The sequence below is a fragment of the Marmota flaviventris genome, chromosome 9 (genome assembly GCF_047511675.1).
Source record: "Marmota flaviventris isolate mMarFla1 chromosome 9, mMarFla1.hap1, whole genome shotgun sequence".
NCBI lineage: Eukaryota > Metazoa > Chordata > Mammalia > Rodentia > Sciuridae > Marmota > Marmota flaviventris.
In genome coordinates this window covers 51,222,210-51,238,945 of record NC_092506.1, presented here as the reverse complement: position 1 = coordinate 51,238,945, position 16,736 = coordinate 51,222,210, and the positions used below count along the sequence as shown (strand labels likewise).

General features: G+C 48.2%; 2 protein-coding genes across 4 annotated transcripts in view; one reads left to right on the top strand and one right to left on the bottom strand.

The window, feature by feature from the left end:
- The window catches only part of Usp47 (ubiquitin specific peptidase 47), a 103,938-nt gene extending 102,011 nt beyond the window's left edge, over window positions 1–1,927 (top strand). For all 3 annotated transcript variants that reach the window (XM_027942261.3, XM_071616386.1, XM_071616385.1), the window contains exon 28: window positions 436–1,927. In XM_027942261.3, coding sequence (XP_027798062.1) covers window positions 436–610 — 175 coding nt within the window. In that variant the 3' untranslated portion in view covers window positions 611–1,927. The remainder of the gene's footprint in view (window positions 1–435) is intronic.
- A 6,378-nt stretch (window positions 1,928–8,305) lies between these two features.
- Dkk3 (dickkopf WNT signaling pathway inhibitor 3) overlaps window positions 8,306–16,736 on the bottom strand; it is a 47,156-nt gene continuing 38,725 nt past the window's right edge. The window contains exons 4-7 of the mRNA XM_027942386.3: window positions 12,917–13,009; window positions 11,620–11,764; window positions 10,611–10,767; window positions 8,306–9,701 (exon numbers count right to left, since the gene is read on the bottom strand). Of these exons, the coding sequence (XP_027798187.2) occupies window positions 9,485–9,701; window positions 10,611–10,767; window positions 11,620–11,764; window positions 12,917–13,009 (612 nt within the window). The 3' untranslated portion in view covers window positions 8,306–9,484. The remainder of the gene's footprint in view (window positions 9,702–10,610; window positions 10,768–11,619; window positions 11,765–12,916; window positions 13,010–16,736) is intronic.

The window sequence follows — 16,736 nt, the reverse complement described above, 5'->3', positions numbered from 1 at the left end:
TTATGGGATAGTTTATATTCTTGTACCAAGTCTTAGTAATGTTGTGTATTCTACTTTCAGTACATCTCATTGTGGATCAGTCACATTTTAAGTGCTTGTTAGTCATATGTGGCTAGTGATCACCTAATGGGATAACACAGATATAGAGAAATAATGATGATTTTTGAAGCCAAGGAGGTGTGGGTTCAAATTTAGCCTTTTATTTACCTAGCTCCTCATCTGTAAAATGATTCTATATCATTTTGAGAAGTGAGCTGAGTGCTTAATATGATAAACAGATTAGAACTCTGTAAGATTCCCTAGTATGTGAGATTATATTCAACCTCACCAGTGACAGTCTGACTGTCTAGCTAAGGAGCATCATAGCATTCAAGCATAAATTAATAGAGGCAGTTGGATAACTAGTCTCATATGTAATTCATATTTTAAATAAAGGGATAAAACAGAAGAAGTAATGGAGTTGACAGATGAGCAAAGAAATGAACTGATGAAAAAAGAAAGCAGTCGACTCCAGAAGACTGGACATCGTGTAACATACTCGCCTCGTAAAGAAAAAGCACTAAAAATATATCTGGATGGAGCGCCAAATAAAGATCTGACTCAAGACTGACTCTGCTAGTGTAGCATTTTCCCTGAGGGATTTTTTTGATTTTAACTAGATGGTTCACTACTACTGTGTAGTGCCATTATGGCCGGACATGGTTGGGGTAACCCAGTGACACCAGCACTGATTGGACTGCCCTTCACCAATCAGAAGCTCAGTGCCCAATGGGCCACTGTTTTGACTTGGAATCATGTTGTGCACTATAGTCAAATGTACTGTAAAGTGAAAAAGGGATGTGCAAAAACAATTAAAAAAAAAAAAAAGCAAAACCTGCTACTAGAAAAGGGGGAAGGGGAATGAGTAAAATTCTTTTATTGCGGACAAATGTGCACATAGCCGCTAGTAAAACTAGCCTCAGACAGGATGCTCATAGCTTAATAATAAAAGCTGTGCAAAGGCCATGAATGAATGAATTTTCTGTTTATTTCACTGATACACACATTACCTCATTGACAATTCAGAAGTAAATGCAGCGTGTGTTGTCTCTTGGAAAACAGCAAAAATAGGAGCTGAAGAAAGAAATTCTTAGAACGAGTTGTAACCCAGAAAAGAATTGTGAAGTTGTGTTTTTGTTTTATTTTTTGCGAAGTATTAAGGACATTTTGGAACATCAAAACATTTCCCTTAGACCTATCCCAGCAGGTGGCAGCTCAAATTACTGCAGTTTTGTAATTATAACTGATTGTACTTAAGTTATGGATGTAGAGAATATGTTCCACTCGTTCATTCAGCATGTAAATAAAATTATCCTGTTGAGTTATCATAGTTGTAGTTCAGCTATATCCCATGGTTATTCTTTTCACACATCATTCATTATGTACATTTGTGTACATTGAGAAGTTAGCAGTCTGTGTAAATGTAATCCTCAGTGAGGTTCCTCAGTGCTGGGTCCCATAGGATTGTATTTTCCCTTGTTAATGAGGTTTTTCTGTTAAGCGGCTTCTTTTTTTTTTATTTGTACATTTATTTTTAAAGATTTACCTCCAGTTTGAATCTTCTAGGATGCTTGTAAGTCCCATTTTAATTTTAGAGTCAGTTTGTAGATCCATGTAGTTTAACTTTGAGGAAACGTCTTAACATACTGAGTAAATTTGCTAGTAAGGTCATCTTCGTATAGACTGATGCAGTCAACAGGGTTTCATTGAAAAGTCTATTAGAATGAGCAAGTTTTTGCTTTGCTAAATAAAACTATACAGTGACCACAATTCTACATAAATTTTGAAATATCATCTAATTTATAAAAATAAAAAGGTTTTGGTAAAACTTTTTCATGCCAGATGCTGTTTACAACAATGAACATGCCAATAAAACATTTGTTCATTCTGTTGTGTTATTTTAGTCATTACACTTTTGTGGATAATGAATCTGAGTTAAGAATAGGTTGGTTATCTTTAGATATAATACTTCAAAACATGAATATCTCATGATAAAGGTATATTTACAGTGAAGTTCTCATTAAGAGAGATGAAAAGATGCTAATATCTAACTTTTGGGGATCCTGCCAATATTTCAAAATCACATTTCTTCCCCTTTTTTTTCTAAGAAAGATATAATTAGAAAATAGTATTGGCAAATGTAGGCTTCACAGTTTGAATGTTATCACTGAGAATTCTATAATGTCTTATTAAGTCTCTTAGAATCCACAAGGGAAAAAAATTTTTTTTCCTAAGGTAGTTTTCTGGCTAATTTTTATTCCATGTAAACTGTATCATTCAGTTTACATTTGGAGTAATTTTCTGTATTTTCATTAGTCTTTCAGGTTGCTTGGATTTTCTTATGTAAGGGGGGCAAATTCGTACTGAGCCAGACCTGTTTACTTGGGACATGGGCTTTAATAAATGGGGTTTCTGCTTTCAAAAGACTGACTTCCTGGTGAGCAGGGGAGGCAACCTTGGAAGCAAAATGGGCTTAGGAATTGGGTTTGGCTTTGTTTGGCCTCGTGTTCATTAAAGAGTCAGTGGTGAAATTCTCATTCTTCTGCTCCTCCGTCTGTGCCTTCTGCTCTGGTTTTGTTGTCTGTTTTGTGTTTAACTGCTGCTTCTAATTGCAGGTATATTACAAATACCAAGAGTAGAGAAAATGTATTTCATTATAGGGAAAAATAAAAAAGCTTGCTTTTCAGTGCCTGATAGGGTAAGTGAAAACACAGTGTTGCACTTTAATAATTTCAGTAAAGAAGGTAGTGAAATTTTCAAAGTGAATCTGTGGAGGTAGGAAGAGTATTTTACCCAAGGGATGTCACTGTGCATCAGTCTCCCTGGGCTTCAGAGAATCGGGTGAGCATCTGCAACCCTAGAAACGGCACTGATGGTATAAATTGAGTACCAGAGCCCTGGGATAGGGACAGTCTGATGATGCCTGTCTCCCAAGGCTGAGGCAGGCAGCTTGTGAGAAATTGTGATCCTGCTGCCCACAGGTCATGCAGATGTTTTGAAGAGCTTTTACATGATGGGTGTGGTCTCCCCTGCACCTACATGCACACCCTCTGAGAACCAAGTGTCTGCATTTTCTGAGGCAGGTGCTTAGGTTGGAGGTACATTCTGGCCAGAGAAACCAAAGCTGTGGTTTCAGGACCATTCCACATTTAACTGGTCTGTACAAAAATTTGCTAGGCCCACTTTGCAAACTAAGGAAGTGTACACAGGGATAGTAATCATGATAGATAAAAGTTGTGTGTGAAGGAGCTCTTCCTTAGAGTGTTTGTTGATCAAGTCTGGGAGAACCTGTGCCCCAGCCAGAAAATAAACTATGTAGCCATTGGCTGCCAGCCCACTGTTAGGAGGCTGAGGAGCTGCAATTACCCGCTGGTCCAAGCCAAATGAGTGTACGGCACCTCAGCATTGCAGTGTTATTACTAGATCTGGAAGTGACCTATGAATGTATGGAATACAATAAAATCTTTTGTTCTGGTTCATTTGCTATATTTCCTTTTCAATTGGATGTCATAGCTCTTCCTCTGGATTTGATCCCTTTGTTCAACATCAAGGCCCCAACCAATTCTTCATACTTGTGACTTGCAAATTGTAGTCTAGAGTACAGAATGTGGAATAGGAGATACCAAGAATTAGCAGGTTTTTTGCTGGCTAAATAAAACTATTCCATCCAAACAATTCTGTGTAATTTTTGAAAAACAAATCACTATTTGGGTCACAAATTATAAGAAAGCCATAAATTCTAAAGTCAGATGCAAAATTATGTATGTGGTATTCTAGGAGGTTAGCAGATGGTTTTTATCAGGTATTCAAAGGAGTTCATGGCCAGAGGAAGCTCCTCTCCACTTAGGTCTAGAATGAAAGCCAGAATATGCTCCCCAGTGCAGTTCACATGGGGAAGAGGAGGGCTGTCACCATTTGGTTAGACCCACCCTGTATTAATTTTCATAACTTGGCTTTCAGAAACAACACCAGACAAACAAGAAAGCATTAGGGCACGCATCACCATTTAGAAACATGCAGATTCCAGTAGGGGCCAATCTAGGAAGGCAAAAACCCTTGGAGTATGCTGCCCTTCCCCAGGACAGCATGGTCTCCTTCCACCCTCAGCTGCCAGTCCCTATAAGGAAAGTGAATCTTGACTGGTTGTAACTTGAGAATTCACCAGGCCCAGATTGGTAGACCCTATGACCCAGCCTTCAAGTGAGGGGCCACATTCCACCTTCTGCTTTCTGTGCTCTGGACATCCCCTCCCCCACACAAGGGCCTCTATTTAACAATTTAGTAGCCTGCCCAGAGCATCAGCTTACGGAGGTATGAATAAGCAGGGTTGTTTTCCTGACAACTGTACCAACTTCTGTGAAATGCAGTTTCCCACGGAGAGATGGGCTTACATTAAAGTCTCAGTGCAATCCAGTAACGTGGGTCACTGCATTAAGACAATCTGATTGGAAAAGTGTCAGTCCTTTGATTCAAGGCTCCCCACACCCCCACAAGGTGCCCACTAGCTGTGTGGCTTCCTGCTGGGAGCAGGGAGGGGGGTTTGTGTGGTCAGCCTCTCCTTTCCCCTTGATCTTCCTGCACCGAAGAGGTAGGAAGAGGGGAAGAGACATCTGCTTTCTTAAACAGTCTCTGTCCTGTTGGTGAGGTTGTTTGTCCCCTTTTGACTGGCCACTTAACCCTTGTAGACTGGAAGATAGATGTCCCATGGGTCCTGTCAGCGAAGAACTTGACTCTAAGCGACATTTGGTCCCTTATCAAACGACTGTTTGCCAACCTTTGGGCAGTAGACCTTCCCTGTAATGGGCGTGTACCATTAACCCATGCTGCATGGGCCCTACCAGGTCTTCCACCCCAAATGTCATCCATCATTCTGACCACATTTCCCCTGTCTTTGAAATTGTGCTGTCAGGATTCACTGGAGGGTCCAATGGTGGTCCTTCCCTGCTAACAGGATGCTATTCTGATTGCTGCTCCTTGCCTCCTGTGCGAGACGGGTGCCAGTCCCCAAGTCCTGCACAGCTTCCCATCTTTGAACTGTCAGTAGCTCCATACAAGTTTTGAGAGTATGCCCTAAATTTGCCCTCAGGTTTCAGCCAAGGGAACAGGTCTAGTTTCTCCTCCCCCAGGGGAAGTCAGGGAGGGGAATCATCTGTTTGCCACACTGCATCTCCCAAAAGCATACTTCACACCTGCTCTAGGCTTCTTCACACAGGACCACCACAGTACTGCTGCCACTATGGTGGCAGTTCTCAGCAAGCCCCAAGTGAAGGTGCCTCCCTCCCCAGCTGTTGACATAGAAATCCCACCTGGGTATCAAAAACTGATCTTGAGGGTACAAGATCAGGTGGCACACACCTGTAATCCCAGCACCTCAGGGGGCTGAGGCAGGAGGATCACAAGTTCAAGTCTGGCCTCAACAATTCAGCAAGAGCCTGTCTCAAAAAATAAAAAAAAAGTTTTTGAAGTAATAAATAAGTCACATTTCTTGGCAATCTGGAGAGGCTGTACAGAAATCCTTGCCCCTTTCTCATCCGCCCTCTCCCCTCACAGATAACAGGCCCTTCACTTCTTTCTCTCTTCAATCCCATCCTCTTGCCCTAAAACCCATTCTCAATTATGTGGGAATCCCCACAAACCCAGCTACTGGGGCTTTGTCCTGTCCTTGGGTGTCATGCATCATGCAAACAGCTCCTATATCAGGAATGCTCTGGCCTTCAACAGTCTAACAGCAGGTTTATCTGTAATAATAGAGATAAGGTTGAGACCAGAATTGGTTTGTTTCTCAACATCAAGGACCCAGACTCTCCACCTCTGTACTAGGCAGACCCAGATGCCTATGGCTTGATCTTTGGATCCTCTGAATACTTGCATTCCAAGAGAGACTGCAGAGGTGATTAAGGTTAAGGGCCTTGCCATGGGAAGATTATTCTGCATTATCCAGGTAAATCTTAAAAGTGAGAACCTTTCACTGCAACCAGAGTGACAGCACTCAAGATAGAGGGCCCTGATAGTGCTGGCTCTGAAGGACCATGAGCCAAGGAAGGTGAGCCACTGGTAAAGACTAACAGAAGCAAGGAAATGAATGGTCCCCAAAGGCCTCCAGGGAGGAATGCAGCGCACCGGATCACAGATCCCCAGAGAGCTGCGGCAGAGCCAAATGCCACATCCTGAGCACCTGTCCTGGAAAGCAGGGAACAAGGGTAGGGCTGGAAAGGAGGGCTGCTTCTTATTTGTCATTCTCCTTTAGTCTGAGGGAAAAATGTTTCCTAGAATTTCTTTGACAGCTTTGCCTTTCAATTGCCTCACCCAGAATTGAGTCCTGAGACCATCCCTAGCTGGGACTAGCTGTCGAGTAGCCAAATGGCCAGTGACTACCATGGCTTCCTTGGCAGCAACTGGATACAGAAGAACAGGCAGTGAGATTCGAGAACCACACTCCACTCCACACATGGCATTTAGAGCTGTGAGTAGACGCCACATCTACACCCGATGATGCAAAGTCTCTCCTGTTCTATTTCAGTGGCTATGATAACCAAGTGGAGCAGGATTAAAACAACCTAAGAGTGCCAGGAGAAAAGGACCTAGTTTTATCTCATTTACAGCTGCCTCTTTGGCACCTAATATAGCGCCCGACATGCGGTAGGTGCTCAACACATTATTGGTAGAAATCATTTTCAGCCTCTTCTGAAGCACGACAAGCCCACCTCACCTTCCAGCCACTGCAAATGACATTCAGTTTCCCCTCCCTGAGACCGCCCCTTCTTGCCTCCTTCCTTCTGCCTGTGGCCTGGAATGCCTTTCCTGTCCCCTCTAGCATCCTGATACACCCTGACCATCTTTGGGAGCCAGTTCCCATGCCAACTCTCTAGGCCAAGTGCTCCACTAGGGCTCCTGCACACTCCAGTATCGGGTTGGCCCTTTTTTGTCTGGCTGCTTAGTTTGGCTGTGTCTCTCATCCTTAGACTGTGAGACGTTGAGAGTGGGGGCTGTCTGCGTCAACCTGGCACACAGCACATCATGGCGGCTATCTCTGGGTGGGCGTAGCACAGACCTGCTGATCAGTATGCAACATGGAGAGTGATCCCATTGATTTTTGACACTGAATAGGGAATAGCTCTGTGTTTGAATAATCAGTGTATTGTGGACATACTACATTAGATGCTGTTTTTATCAGACTTTTGAATCTTTGGGTAACTCCATTTTTTCATCCATCAAATAAAGTTGGGATTCATTGAAAAGGAAAAGAGTTGATACAGGTGGAGTGCCTAATCTGGCGCCCGTCACCCTGGTGACCTAACCGTACTACAGTGGCTTCATTACAGTCCTTGAAGATCTAATTGCTGCAGTCTGCTATGGAGGGGTGTCCTTCAAAGGTCCATGTGCTAAAAAGGCTTGGTCCCAGCATGGTACTGTTGGGAGGAAGTGGCACCTTTCATCTTTAGGAGGGGGGGGCGCTAGGGGGGGTTATGCTTTTAAAGGGGATTATGGGACTCCAGTCTCTTCCTCTCTCCAGCCATGAGATGAGCAGTTTGGCTTCACCACATGCTCCTACCATGAGGTGCTTTCTCTCTACAGATTCAAAGTCAAAGGATCAGGGAGGCACTGGAACTTTCAAATCTGGTGAGTCAAAATAAAGTTCATTATCTCAGGCATTTTGTTACAGTGACAAAAACCTCATTAATCTGCATTTGATTACAGGAAGCTTCTAAGAAAAGACATCACCAGGCTCAGAGGCATATGCTTCTAATCCCAGTGACTTGGGAGACGGAGGCAGGAGGAGAATCTCAAGTTTGAGGCCAGCCTCAGTAATTTAGTGAGACCCTGTCTCAAAAAAAATTTTTTTTTTGTAAAAGGTCTGGGGCTGTAGCTTAGTGGTAAAGTACCCCTGGGTTCAATCTCCAGGACCCCCCCCCCCCCACACACACACACACACTCTCTCTTATTCCATTTGTTCTTTCAGGAGACAGTGAAGCAGTTACACTTTTAATCCTAATTCTGATCCAGAAATGGTTAAGATTTCTAAAATATCTGGATCCTAAAGGAGGTATGCTTCAGATGTCTGGAAAATTTGCTTCTATGGAAGAAATCTGTTTTGTACAGGTCATTTGTATTTTATCGTTTATGGCTGAAATGGTTTTATATTTATTCAAAATCAGAAGAAAAAAATGAAGTCCAAGAACCACAGAAGTGTAGTCGAAGTGATTTATACTGGATTTCTAAATGCAACGTGTTTATACATAATTTAAAACTCAAAGAAAGCATGCTTATACAATCATGTGCAACTTTAAAATTTAATAACTCTGAACAAATACATGATGGAAACAATTCCTGGCACCTGAAAATATCATTTGTGGAATGACATCCAGCTCAGTGTTCTCAGTTTGAATATTACAACCATATTTCATAGAACCTGGCTTTGTTTTATTTGCTCCATGTGGTCAATAATGACCTTCAGCTGCTGCTAAGTGATTTTTCAAATTTCATTAATCATCTCTGCCCTACCATTATCTCAGTGTTTTCTGCAAGTTAACTTAAATACTATACCTTCAAAATGACTAATGCAAATGGCCACAGGGGGAATGTCCACGCCACTGGTCTCCACCAGTATGATGGCTACCCCACATTGCTATTTCTAACAGAATTTCAATCTTAAAGAGCTATCAGATGTGCCTCAAAAGAAAAAGATCTCATTCTCCTTCCTTTTAGAAGTACTGTTGGTGGCACTGAGTTTGGTGGGGCGTAGGGTAACTGGAAAAACACTGGGCTTGGAGTCATCCCTGGGTGAAACCCCACTCTGGTCTTCACTAGCTGTGTGACTTGGGCAAGTAACTTGTGGTCTCTGAGTCTCCAAGATCCTTAAGAGATGAGAACAATGCTCCTCCTCCACAGGCTGTGATGAGAGGGAGTCAGTCGCCGGAATGAGAATGCCGTCCTGACGCCCAGGTAGGAGCCGAGGGAAGCAGCCGAGTGGATGAGCATGTGAAGCGGGGCGAGCTGATCATCCCTGCAACAGCTGCCTCTGCCCGTGGAAAGATCTCCTCGCGAACGGCCGTTGTTGCGTTTTTGCCACGTGGATGTTTGCAAAAGCAGGGCACCCTTCTCCACGCCTCCCCAAAACCCATCAAGGGCAGGCTCTACCTCATTTTTCACCTTTTCCCTTCCAACAGTTCTCAAATAATGCCTGCCCACCCATAGGGGCCCAGGGGCTGGGTTCTGCCCTCACCCTGCCAGGCCCGGTCTTTCTCAAGCACCAGCACGGTGACGCGTGGAGGGCAGCCGCGAGCAGCTGGACGAACGCACAGCACCTCATTCTGTTAAGCCAGAGGGAAAGTTTACTGGGGAGAAGACAGGGGGGAAAGCCTGGCCAGCCCACACCTAGGGGACACACCTGGGGAAATAAATTAGCTATTTCTATTGCACGTCTACCCGCGACACGGGTTTGCATCTAAATCTCCTCTCCCCCCAGCAGCTCAGCAGCAGCAGGCTCCCCGAGCACCATCTCCTGGGTCAGGCTCCTCTCCAGGTCCTCCAGTTCCTGGCGTACCTCCTCCATGAAGCCACCATCTTCATACTCATCAGGAGCCTCCCTGGGCAGCAGGCTGTCCCCGTCTTGGCTGTGGCTACCAACGAAGGCTGGCTTACACACATACACCAGGCTGTGGCTAGGGAAAGACGGGGCTGGGACTTAGCCAAGATTCTCCCCACGCGGGCAAAGCTGGGCTCTAAGCATGGGGGTGCCTAGAGGGGAGGCCCTAGGCTGCCATTTCTATGGACCTTCCAGCCTCACCTGCACACCACTTCTTCTTCAACAGCTTCCGCTTCATACCAACATCTTACTTGAAACAAGATGGCTGAAGGAAGGTCAACCGGGAGGCTGTAGTAAGGGGCAGCAACCCCACTCCAGCTGTAGGCTTGTTTTCCTGTGGCTGACTCTTGGGTTCAGCAGCCCAGGGACAGGCCCCAAGGATGACAGGGTTTGGGAGTTCCCAGCCACACAAGACCTCTCAGTCCCCTGCCCACCTGGGCCTCCAGGCAGGAGGCAGCCTGAGTGCAGCATGGTCTGACTCCATGTCTGATACCCCTGGGTTGTCTGCCCTGCCACCCTGGATTCTGTGGAAGAGGGGGTTGAGTTGAGGCTGCTCAGAGGACAAGAAGGTGTGCAGAGATGCCATGTCTGAGCCCTGGTGCATCAGTCTCTCTGCAGCCTGACACTGCTGGTGCCCTCCACCTGAGCGCCCACTCCTCATTTCCTTCCTGCCCCTCTACCAGCACTCTCTCTTCCTGTCCATTGCCCGGGGAAATAAATTAGCTATTTCTATTGCACGTCCACCCGCAACTCGGGTTTACATCTAAATCTCCGGGGCTCCCTCCTCAGCCCTCAAATTTTCTCCTCCATGCCCTCTTGTGGGTCATCTGCCTGTGAAGCTTCAGTCCTTGAGATGAGCCCCAAATCTGTGACCCAAGGACACCTCCAATTAAACCTGCCCTGCTGAGTCCACATCTCCCCAGGCAAAACCTCCTGCCCTTGAGTCCCCACTTCACCTATCTCAGTCCCTAAAGGAGGGACTCACCTGTGGGGCTGGCAGAGGAGGCCACTGGCACATGGACATCGGTCCAAAGCTCCATCAGGCTCCAGCTCCCAGGTGATGAGGTCCAGGAGCCGGCTGGCCGGGTCATGGCAGAGCTCATCCTCCACGGGCAGGGGTGTGCACACGGGGAACAGCAGGCCTGGAACCAGCCAAGAGTAACCACAGGGAGGGACAGAGAGATGGACCCACCCCCCGAAGTGAACTCGGGATTGAAGAAGTGGAATGAGAGGGAACAAGATGGCGATATGGACGCAGGAGGAGTGACGGGGAAGGACACAGGGGCACTGGTGGGGCAGGGTGGGGAGGGTGTCTGCCTGGAATAAGTGAGCTGGGTTTTAGGGAACAAAATCTGGAGAAATTAAGTCTGGGTAGAGCACCTACAAAGACCTGGGGTCAGGTCAAAGGGAAAGGGTGGTAGAGGAGGGGTGGGGGAGAAGTGGAGGGGACCATGAGGCCTTGTGAGTCTATCTGTTACGGAAGGTGACAGGGCTACTGTGGATCCCAGGGAGTAACCCCGTAAGGCAGTTCTTCCAGAAAACCACCGAAGCAGCAGGTCCTTGGAGGCCCTGTGGGGCTGGGGGAGGCAGAGCTGGGGAGGTGGCTCAGGAGAGCTCTCGGCCACACTAGTGAGAGCAGAGGGAGCCTGAGCAGGCCTCACCTGGAAGAGACACTGTGGATGGAAGCTGGGAGAGGGACAGGGCCAGTGTTCCCTCTAGGGCCTGGAGAGGGAGTGGGACGGGGAGGGGCTGCTGGAGTCCAGCCTATGTGGGGACACCCTCCTGCCCTGGGCTCATGCACCATGAAAGAATTTAATTTTCTAGACATTAGCAGGGTGGAAAAAAGGGTCTTCCCACTCAGGCTCAGATTGTGGGTCCCGCCCAGGAGACGGGACCCTGAGAAGGTGTAAGGGACATGGCTATGGCTCCAGCAGGCCCTGGACAGGCAGAACTTGGGACAAGCTTCCTCTGCACTCAGAGGGGAGCCCACCCACCTCTTTGGAAGGCGCAGCACAGCCCAGGCTGGCAGTCCCTCTGGTTGTCACAGATGGTTCCATTGCCACCTCTGGTGGCCTTTTTGTTGCAGTGACCCCAGACGCAAAGCTGGTCTCCACAGCACTCACTGTCCCGGGTGCAGAGCTGCAGAGAGGTGAGGAAAAAACAAGTGTGACAGCTCAGAGACCTTAGGAGCCTGGCCCAGCCCGGCCCAAAGATGCCACAGATACTCTCGCTAAAGGAGGAAGAGACAGAGTGCGGTCCTAGGTGGGTGGGCTTTAGTGTAAGTCAAGGAGGCCGGGGTGGGAGCCTGGCTGTCAAGACACGAGGGGCCAAAACGTTGGAAAAACAGCACCTAACAAGTCATGTGTGAGTCCTTCACAGCCTGAGAGTCTGCAAGGGACAGTTGAGTATCTTTGAGCCCCACCCAAGACTTGGGCCTTCCACTTTTCAATTAGGACCCTAGGTCAGGAAGGACGTGGCTCCAGGCCTCCAGATGCAGGCAGCTGTAAGATTCCAATAAGCTGACCAAGCATGAGGCCCAAGCCCGTAAGCCCAGATGGGGATGGCCCAGGGGTGCCAGGGGCTTGGAGCCACACAGAGAATGGCAGCTGGGAGCAGTGTGGGGTCGGTGTGGTGTGCCTAGTGATGTGGGGTGGGCTGGGAGGTATCACAGCAGCTGCTTCACCACGGAAGGGCTGAGCAGGGTAATGAGAAAGGCTTTATTTTCCAAATCATCATGCTGTGTATTGGACAAGTGACAAGGGAGTCTGAGCCACAGCTTTGTCCAAAACGTCTGTGGGATGGAGGGGAGAGTGTCCTTTGCCCACCTAGCGTTTCTCGGTGGAACCTCCATTAGGGGAGAGCTTTGGCCTCCTGGCTCCTCCTCTGCCCTCTTCTGATCTGGGGGTGGGCTGCAAACCCAGAGGACAGAGAGCGGCTGCCTTTCCTCTGCCTGAGGGTGTTGCTTGTGTCTACTAGAGTGAGTCATCCCAGGAGAAGGGGTAGAGCCTCCTCCCTCCCCTTCTCTGCCATTCATGGGACATTGTGACCAGAGATCCTGGGTGGGCCAGGGGTAGCAGCAGGTCTGCAGATGGCTTCCTGCAATCCCAGACTGGTCACTTCCTGGTCATTCCAGAGTCAGTTCCTTTGGGATCCCTCTTCACCATCGAGGGAGCCTTTTGATGGTGGAGAGGGATCCCAAAGGAGCCCATCTGAGAGTCCCTGGGACCCCTGGCCGTCTCCCCCAGCTTCCCTGACCTTGTGCTGCAGCCCAGGAGACCTGGGCATCCTTACCATCTGCTGCTCCCGGCACGGCTGGCAGGTGTACTGGAAGCTAGCGAACTGGCAGTACCTGGAGGGCCCGCAGTCCTCGTCAATGATGCACTCCTGGGGAGGGCAGAGGGGGCCTCATCAGTGAGATGCAGGGCTGCGACCCACAGAGCCCAGGAAGGCTGGGATGAAACACGGGCCCGGATGCTCAGGAAAGGCCTACAGGCCTCAGACACCCCTGAGCCTGCTGGCTGCTCTTCCCCATCTCCCCTGGAACCAAGGATGCCACACCCGATTCACACGCTGCCTGTGTGCAGTCTCCGCCCACACGCCCCGGGCAGAGCTGAGACAGACTGGCCTTCCACGGGCAGCAGATGGGTCTAATAAAAAGTGCTAATGAGTTCCAGGCCCAGGGGGCTGCACAGGAAGGGCTGGAGGCCAGGCCCAGCAGGCCCTATGCCTGTGAAGTGGAGCAGAGGCTGGGCCGCTGGCCTCCCGCCCTGAAGGCTGCAGCCCTGCCTGGGGAGCACTTGTGGTGCCCTGGGCCCAGTGTCCTGGCAAGAGGCAGAGGCAGCTGCCAGCTTGGACGTGAGAGGAGCGGGGCTGGGGTCCCGCCTCCCAGGGCAGGAGCTTTCTCCTCATGACTGGCGACTCCTCGAGGTGGAGAGATGAAGGGGAGGAGGAGGAAGGACGCCTGTCCGCCCCTGAGTCAGACTCTGGTCTCAACTTCAAAGCATGGAAAGGAGGGCAGGAAACAGGGGGAATGTGATGACAAGAACAACCATCAACCCCCAGTGCAGGCTGGGCTCCACTGGGGGACTGTCCCAGCAGGTGGCAGATAGGCATTGCCTCCCTATGTTGCCAACTAGGAAATGGAGGCTCAGAGAGGCCAAGGGTTTCCCCCAGAGCACCCAGCTAGTGCAGGGTACAGGGACACTGCCCACCAGCAGCTCTTGAGCAGAGGGGCTCAGGGCTCCAGATACAGCATCCAGAGGGCAGCGAGGTTCCCTGAGGCCTAGAGTTCTGGGGCCCCAGCATACCATCTGGAAAGGCCTTGGCAGAGAGGAGGACCTGCTTCCCCTCTGTTTCGGTGTATCCTCCACCTGTAAGCAGGTAGGGAGTGCATCCTGGAGAAGCCTAGATGGGCAGACCTGGATCTAAATTGGTCCCCGCCTCTGCACTGCGAGCCCATGGGTATGGGCAGGCTCTCTAGGTACTAGGGACCTAAGTATACATGTAGACTGGGAATCAACAGAGAGGCTGTGGCCAAGTGGCCAAAGAAATGAAGCCCTATCATTGGGAAGGAGCTGTTGTCCTTGGTCCAGGCCTTGGCATCCCCTGGCCATAACTGCAGAGACTAAAAAGATAGAGACTAAAATGATTGGGTGTTAGGAGTTTTAACCCCAACAGTGATTTAATTCCCCAGTAGAGATTAACTGAGTGGTAACTGAGAAGCAGGGTGTGGGTGGAGGAGGTGGGCATTGGGGTGTGGCTTTGGGTATATATTTGTATCTGGAAAGTGAGGTCTCTCTCTCTCTGCCTCCTGGTCACCATGAGGTGAGCTGCACTCCTCGGCCACCCTCTCTTGCCATGATGTTCAGCCTCACCTGGAGCCCTGAGGATGGAGCCGGCCTTCTACGGACTAAGACCTCGGAAATCGTGAGCCCTCAAATAATCTGTTCCTCCTCTACAGTTGTTCTGGTCAGATCCTTTAGGCGCAGCAGCAAAATAGCTGACTAGAACAGCCTCCCTGGACACAGCGCTTCTGGAGGACAGCAGGCAGCCAGAGCAAAGGCAGGTCCAAGTCACCACCTCACCAGGAGCTTCAGACTGACCCCCATATTGACTAACAAGCAATTCTTTACTGTGATTTTGAAAAAAGTCAAAAGAGAATACACTGCCTAATAGTCTAAAAATGACCTAAAATTACTCTTCTGCACATCTCCCTCAGGTCCCACTTATCTCAGCCCAGTAGCTGCCACCAGTCCCCTTCCTGCCACTCTGGGACCGCTGATCAATGTTGCAAGGTGCTGGCAGCTCAGCAACCAGGACTCTCCCCCCTAAATGGAGCAGGTGAGGCTCTGTTCCTGCCACTCTCTCAGCAAGCCTCAAATGTCAGGAATGACGCCATCGCTGTTTTTATTGCTGAGCAGGCTTTGACGGGGGTGGCCCAAGTTAAGCGGCTGAGCTAGGTAGGAGCTGGCTGGACCCAGGACCCCGTGGAGGCAAGAGAAGTCCATGTGGCTGTAAATACAATTATCAGTTTCAGAACACAGGTACCAAAATCCACAGATGCGCAGGTCCTTTATATAAAACAGCATAGAATTTGCATATAACCTACACGTGTCCCCCTGAGCACTTTCAATCATCTCTAGATTACTTACAGCACCTCATACAATGTGAATGCTCTGTAAATAAGTGGTTTACTGTCTTGTTCAAGGAATCACACATGTCAGGAAAAAAGTCTGTACATGTTCAGTGCAAACACAATTTTTGAAAATGTTTTCCATCTGAGGTTGGTTGAATCTGCGGATGTGGAACCCAGGGATCCAGAGGGCTGAGTGTAGATCACAAGACATTCGTTGTCTCAGCCCACCACACCCTCCTTTACAGACCCAATGTAGGCAGCTCAGCAGGAAGCTTCCTGACATTTTTCTCCAAGGCAGAACAGCAAGAGAATGGAGTAGGAAGGATGACATTTGGGAGGAAGGAAGGACCAACAGGCTTTGAAACCTTTTTATGAATCTGGCTACATTTTGAGGCTCTGGAGACACAAACGGGAAAATGAGAAAGTCCTTGCTCTTAAAGAATTCATAATTCGGGGCTGGGGCTGGGGCTCAGTGGTAGAACGCTTGCCTGGCATGTGCAAGGTACTGGGTTCAATCCTCAGCACCACATAAAAATAAATAAAAGAAAGGTATTGTGCTCAACGAATTCATAATTCATCTGGCAAGGAGGCGGGGGAAGGCAACACGGTAGAAAAGAAGACAAAGGGTACAAATGGAAAATTTATAGCAACAGAAATTTGTGGATTGGAATTTTTTTTCTTTTCTTTTTGAAACCCAAGGGCACTTAATCTCTGAGCCACATCTCCAGCCCCCTTTTTATATTTCATTTAGAGACAGGGTCTCACTGAGTTATTTAAGAACCTTGCTAAATTGCTGAGGCAGGGTTTGAACTCTTTGTCTCATCCTCCTGAGCCACAGGGATTATGGAATCTGTGGATGTTCTGGGGAAAGATGGAATTGAGGTTGCTAAATCTGAATTACAATCTGAACACAGGGACTGTATCCTAGGTTGTGCCTGATATTATAAAGGGCTTTAGACATGGGAAAGGGGAGAGAAGAAGGATCAGTCAGTGTCAGACTGATGTCATGTGAGATGTCACAGATGCTCCACTGGTCACTGCTGGGTTTCCAGACAGAAAGGGTCATGGTCCAGAACAGACTCTCCTCTACAGCTCCCCAAAAGAAATGCAGCTCTGCCCATCCTATGGGCTTATCCCAGTGAGACCAGGTTGGACTGCTGACCTACAGAAATGTAACATCATAAGTCTGTATTGTTTTAGACCATCAAGGTTGTGGTAGTTTGTTACAGCATCAACAGGAACTAATATAATATCTAGGGTTGGTAGGAGTTTCAGGAAATGGGCATTTCCAGGTGCTTTGGAGGTAATTAATATTGAGCTAGATTTTTTTTAAAAAATCTTGCAGGCAATTCATCAGCATCTATCAAAAATCTAATGCACACATCAAGGTGATTTTCCTTCCAGGTATCCATTCTAAGAAACACTTGTCCTCAATGCAAATATCTGAAAACAAAGATGTTTGAGGCCACACTGTTG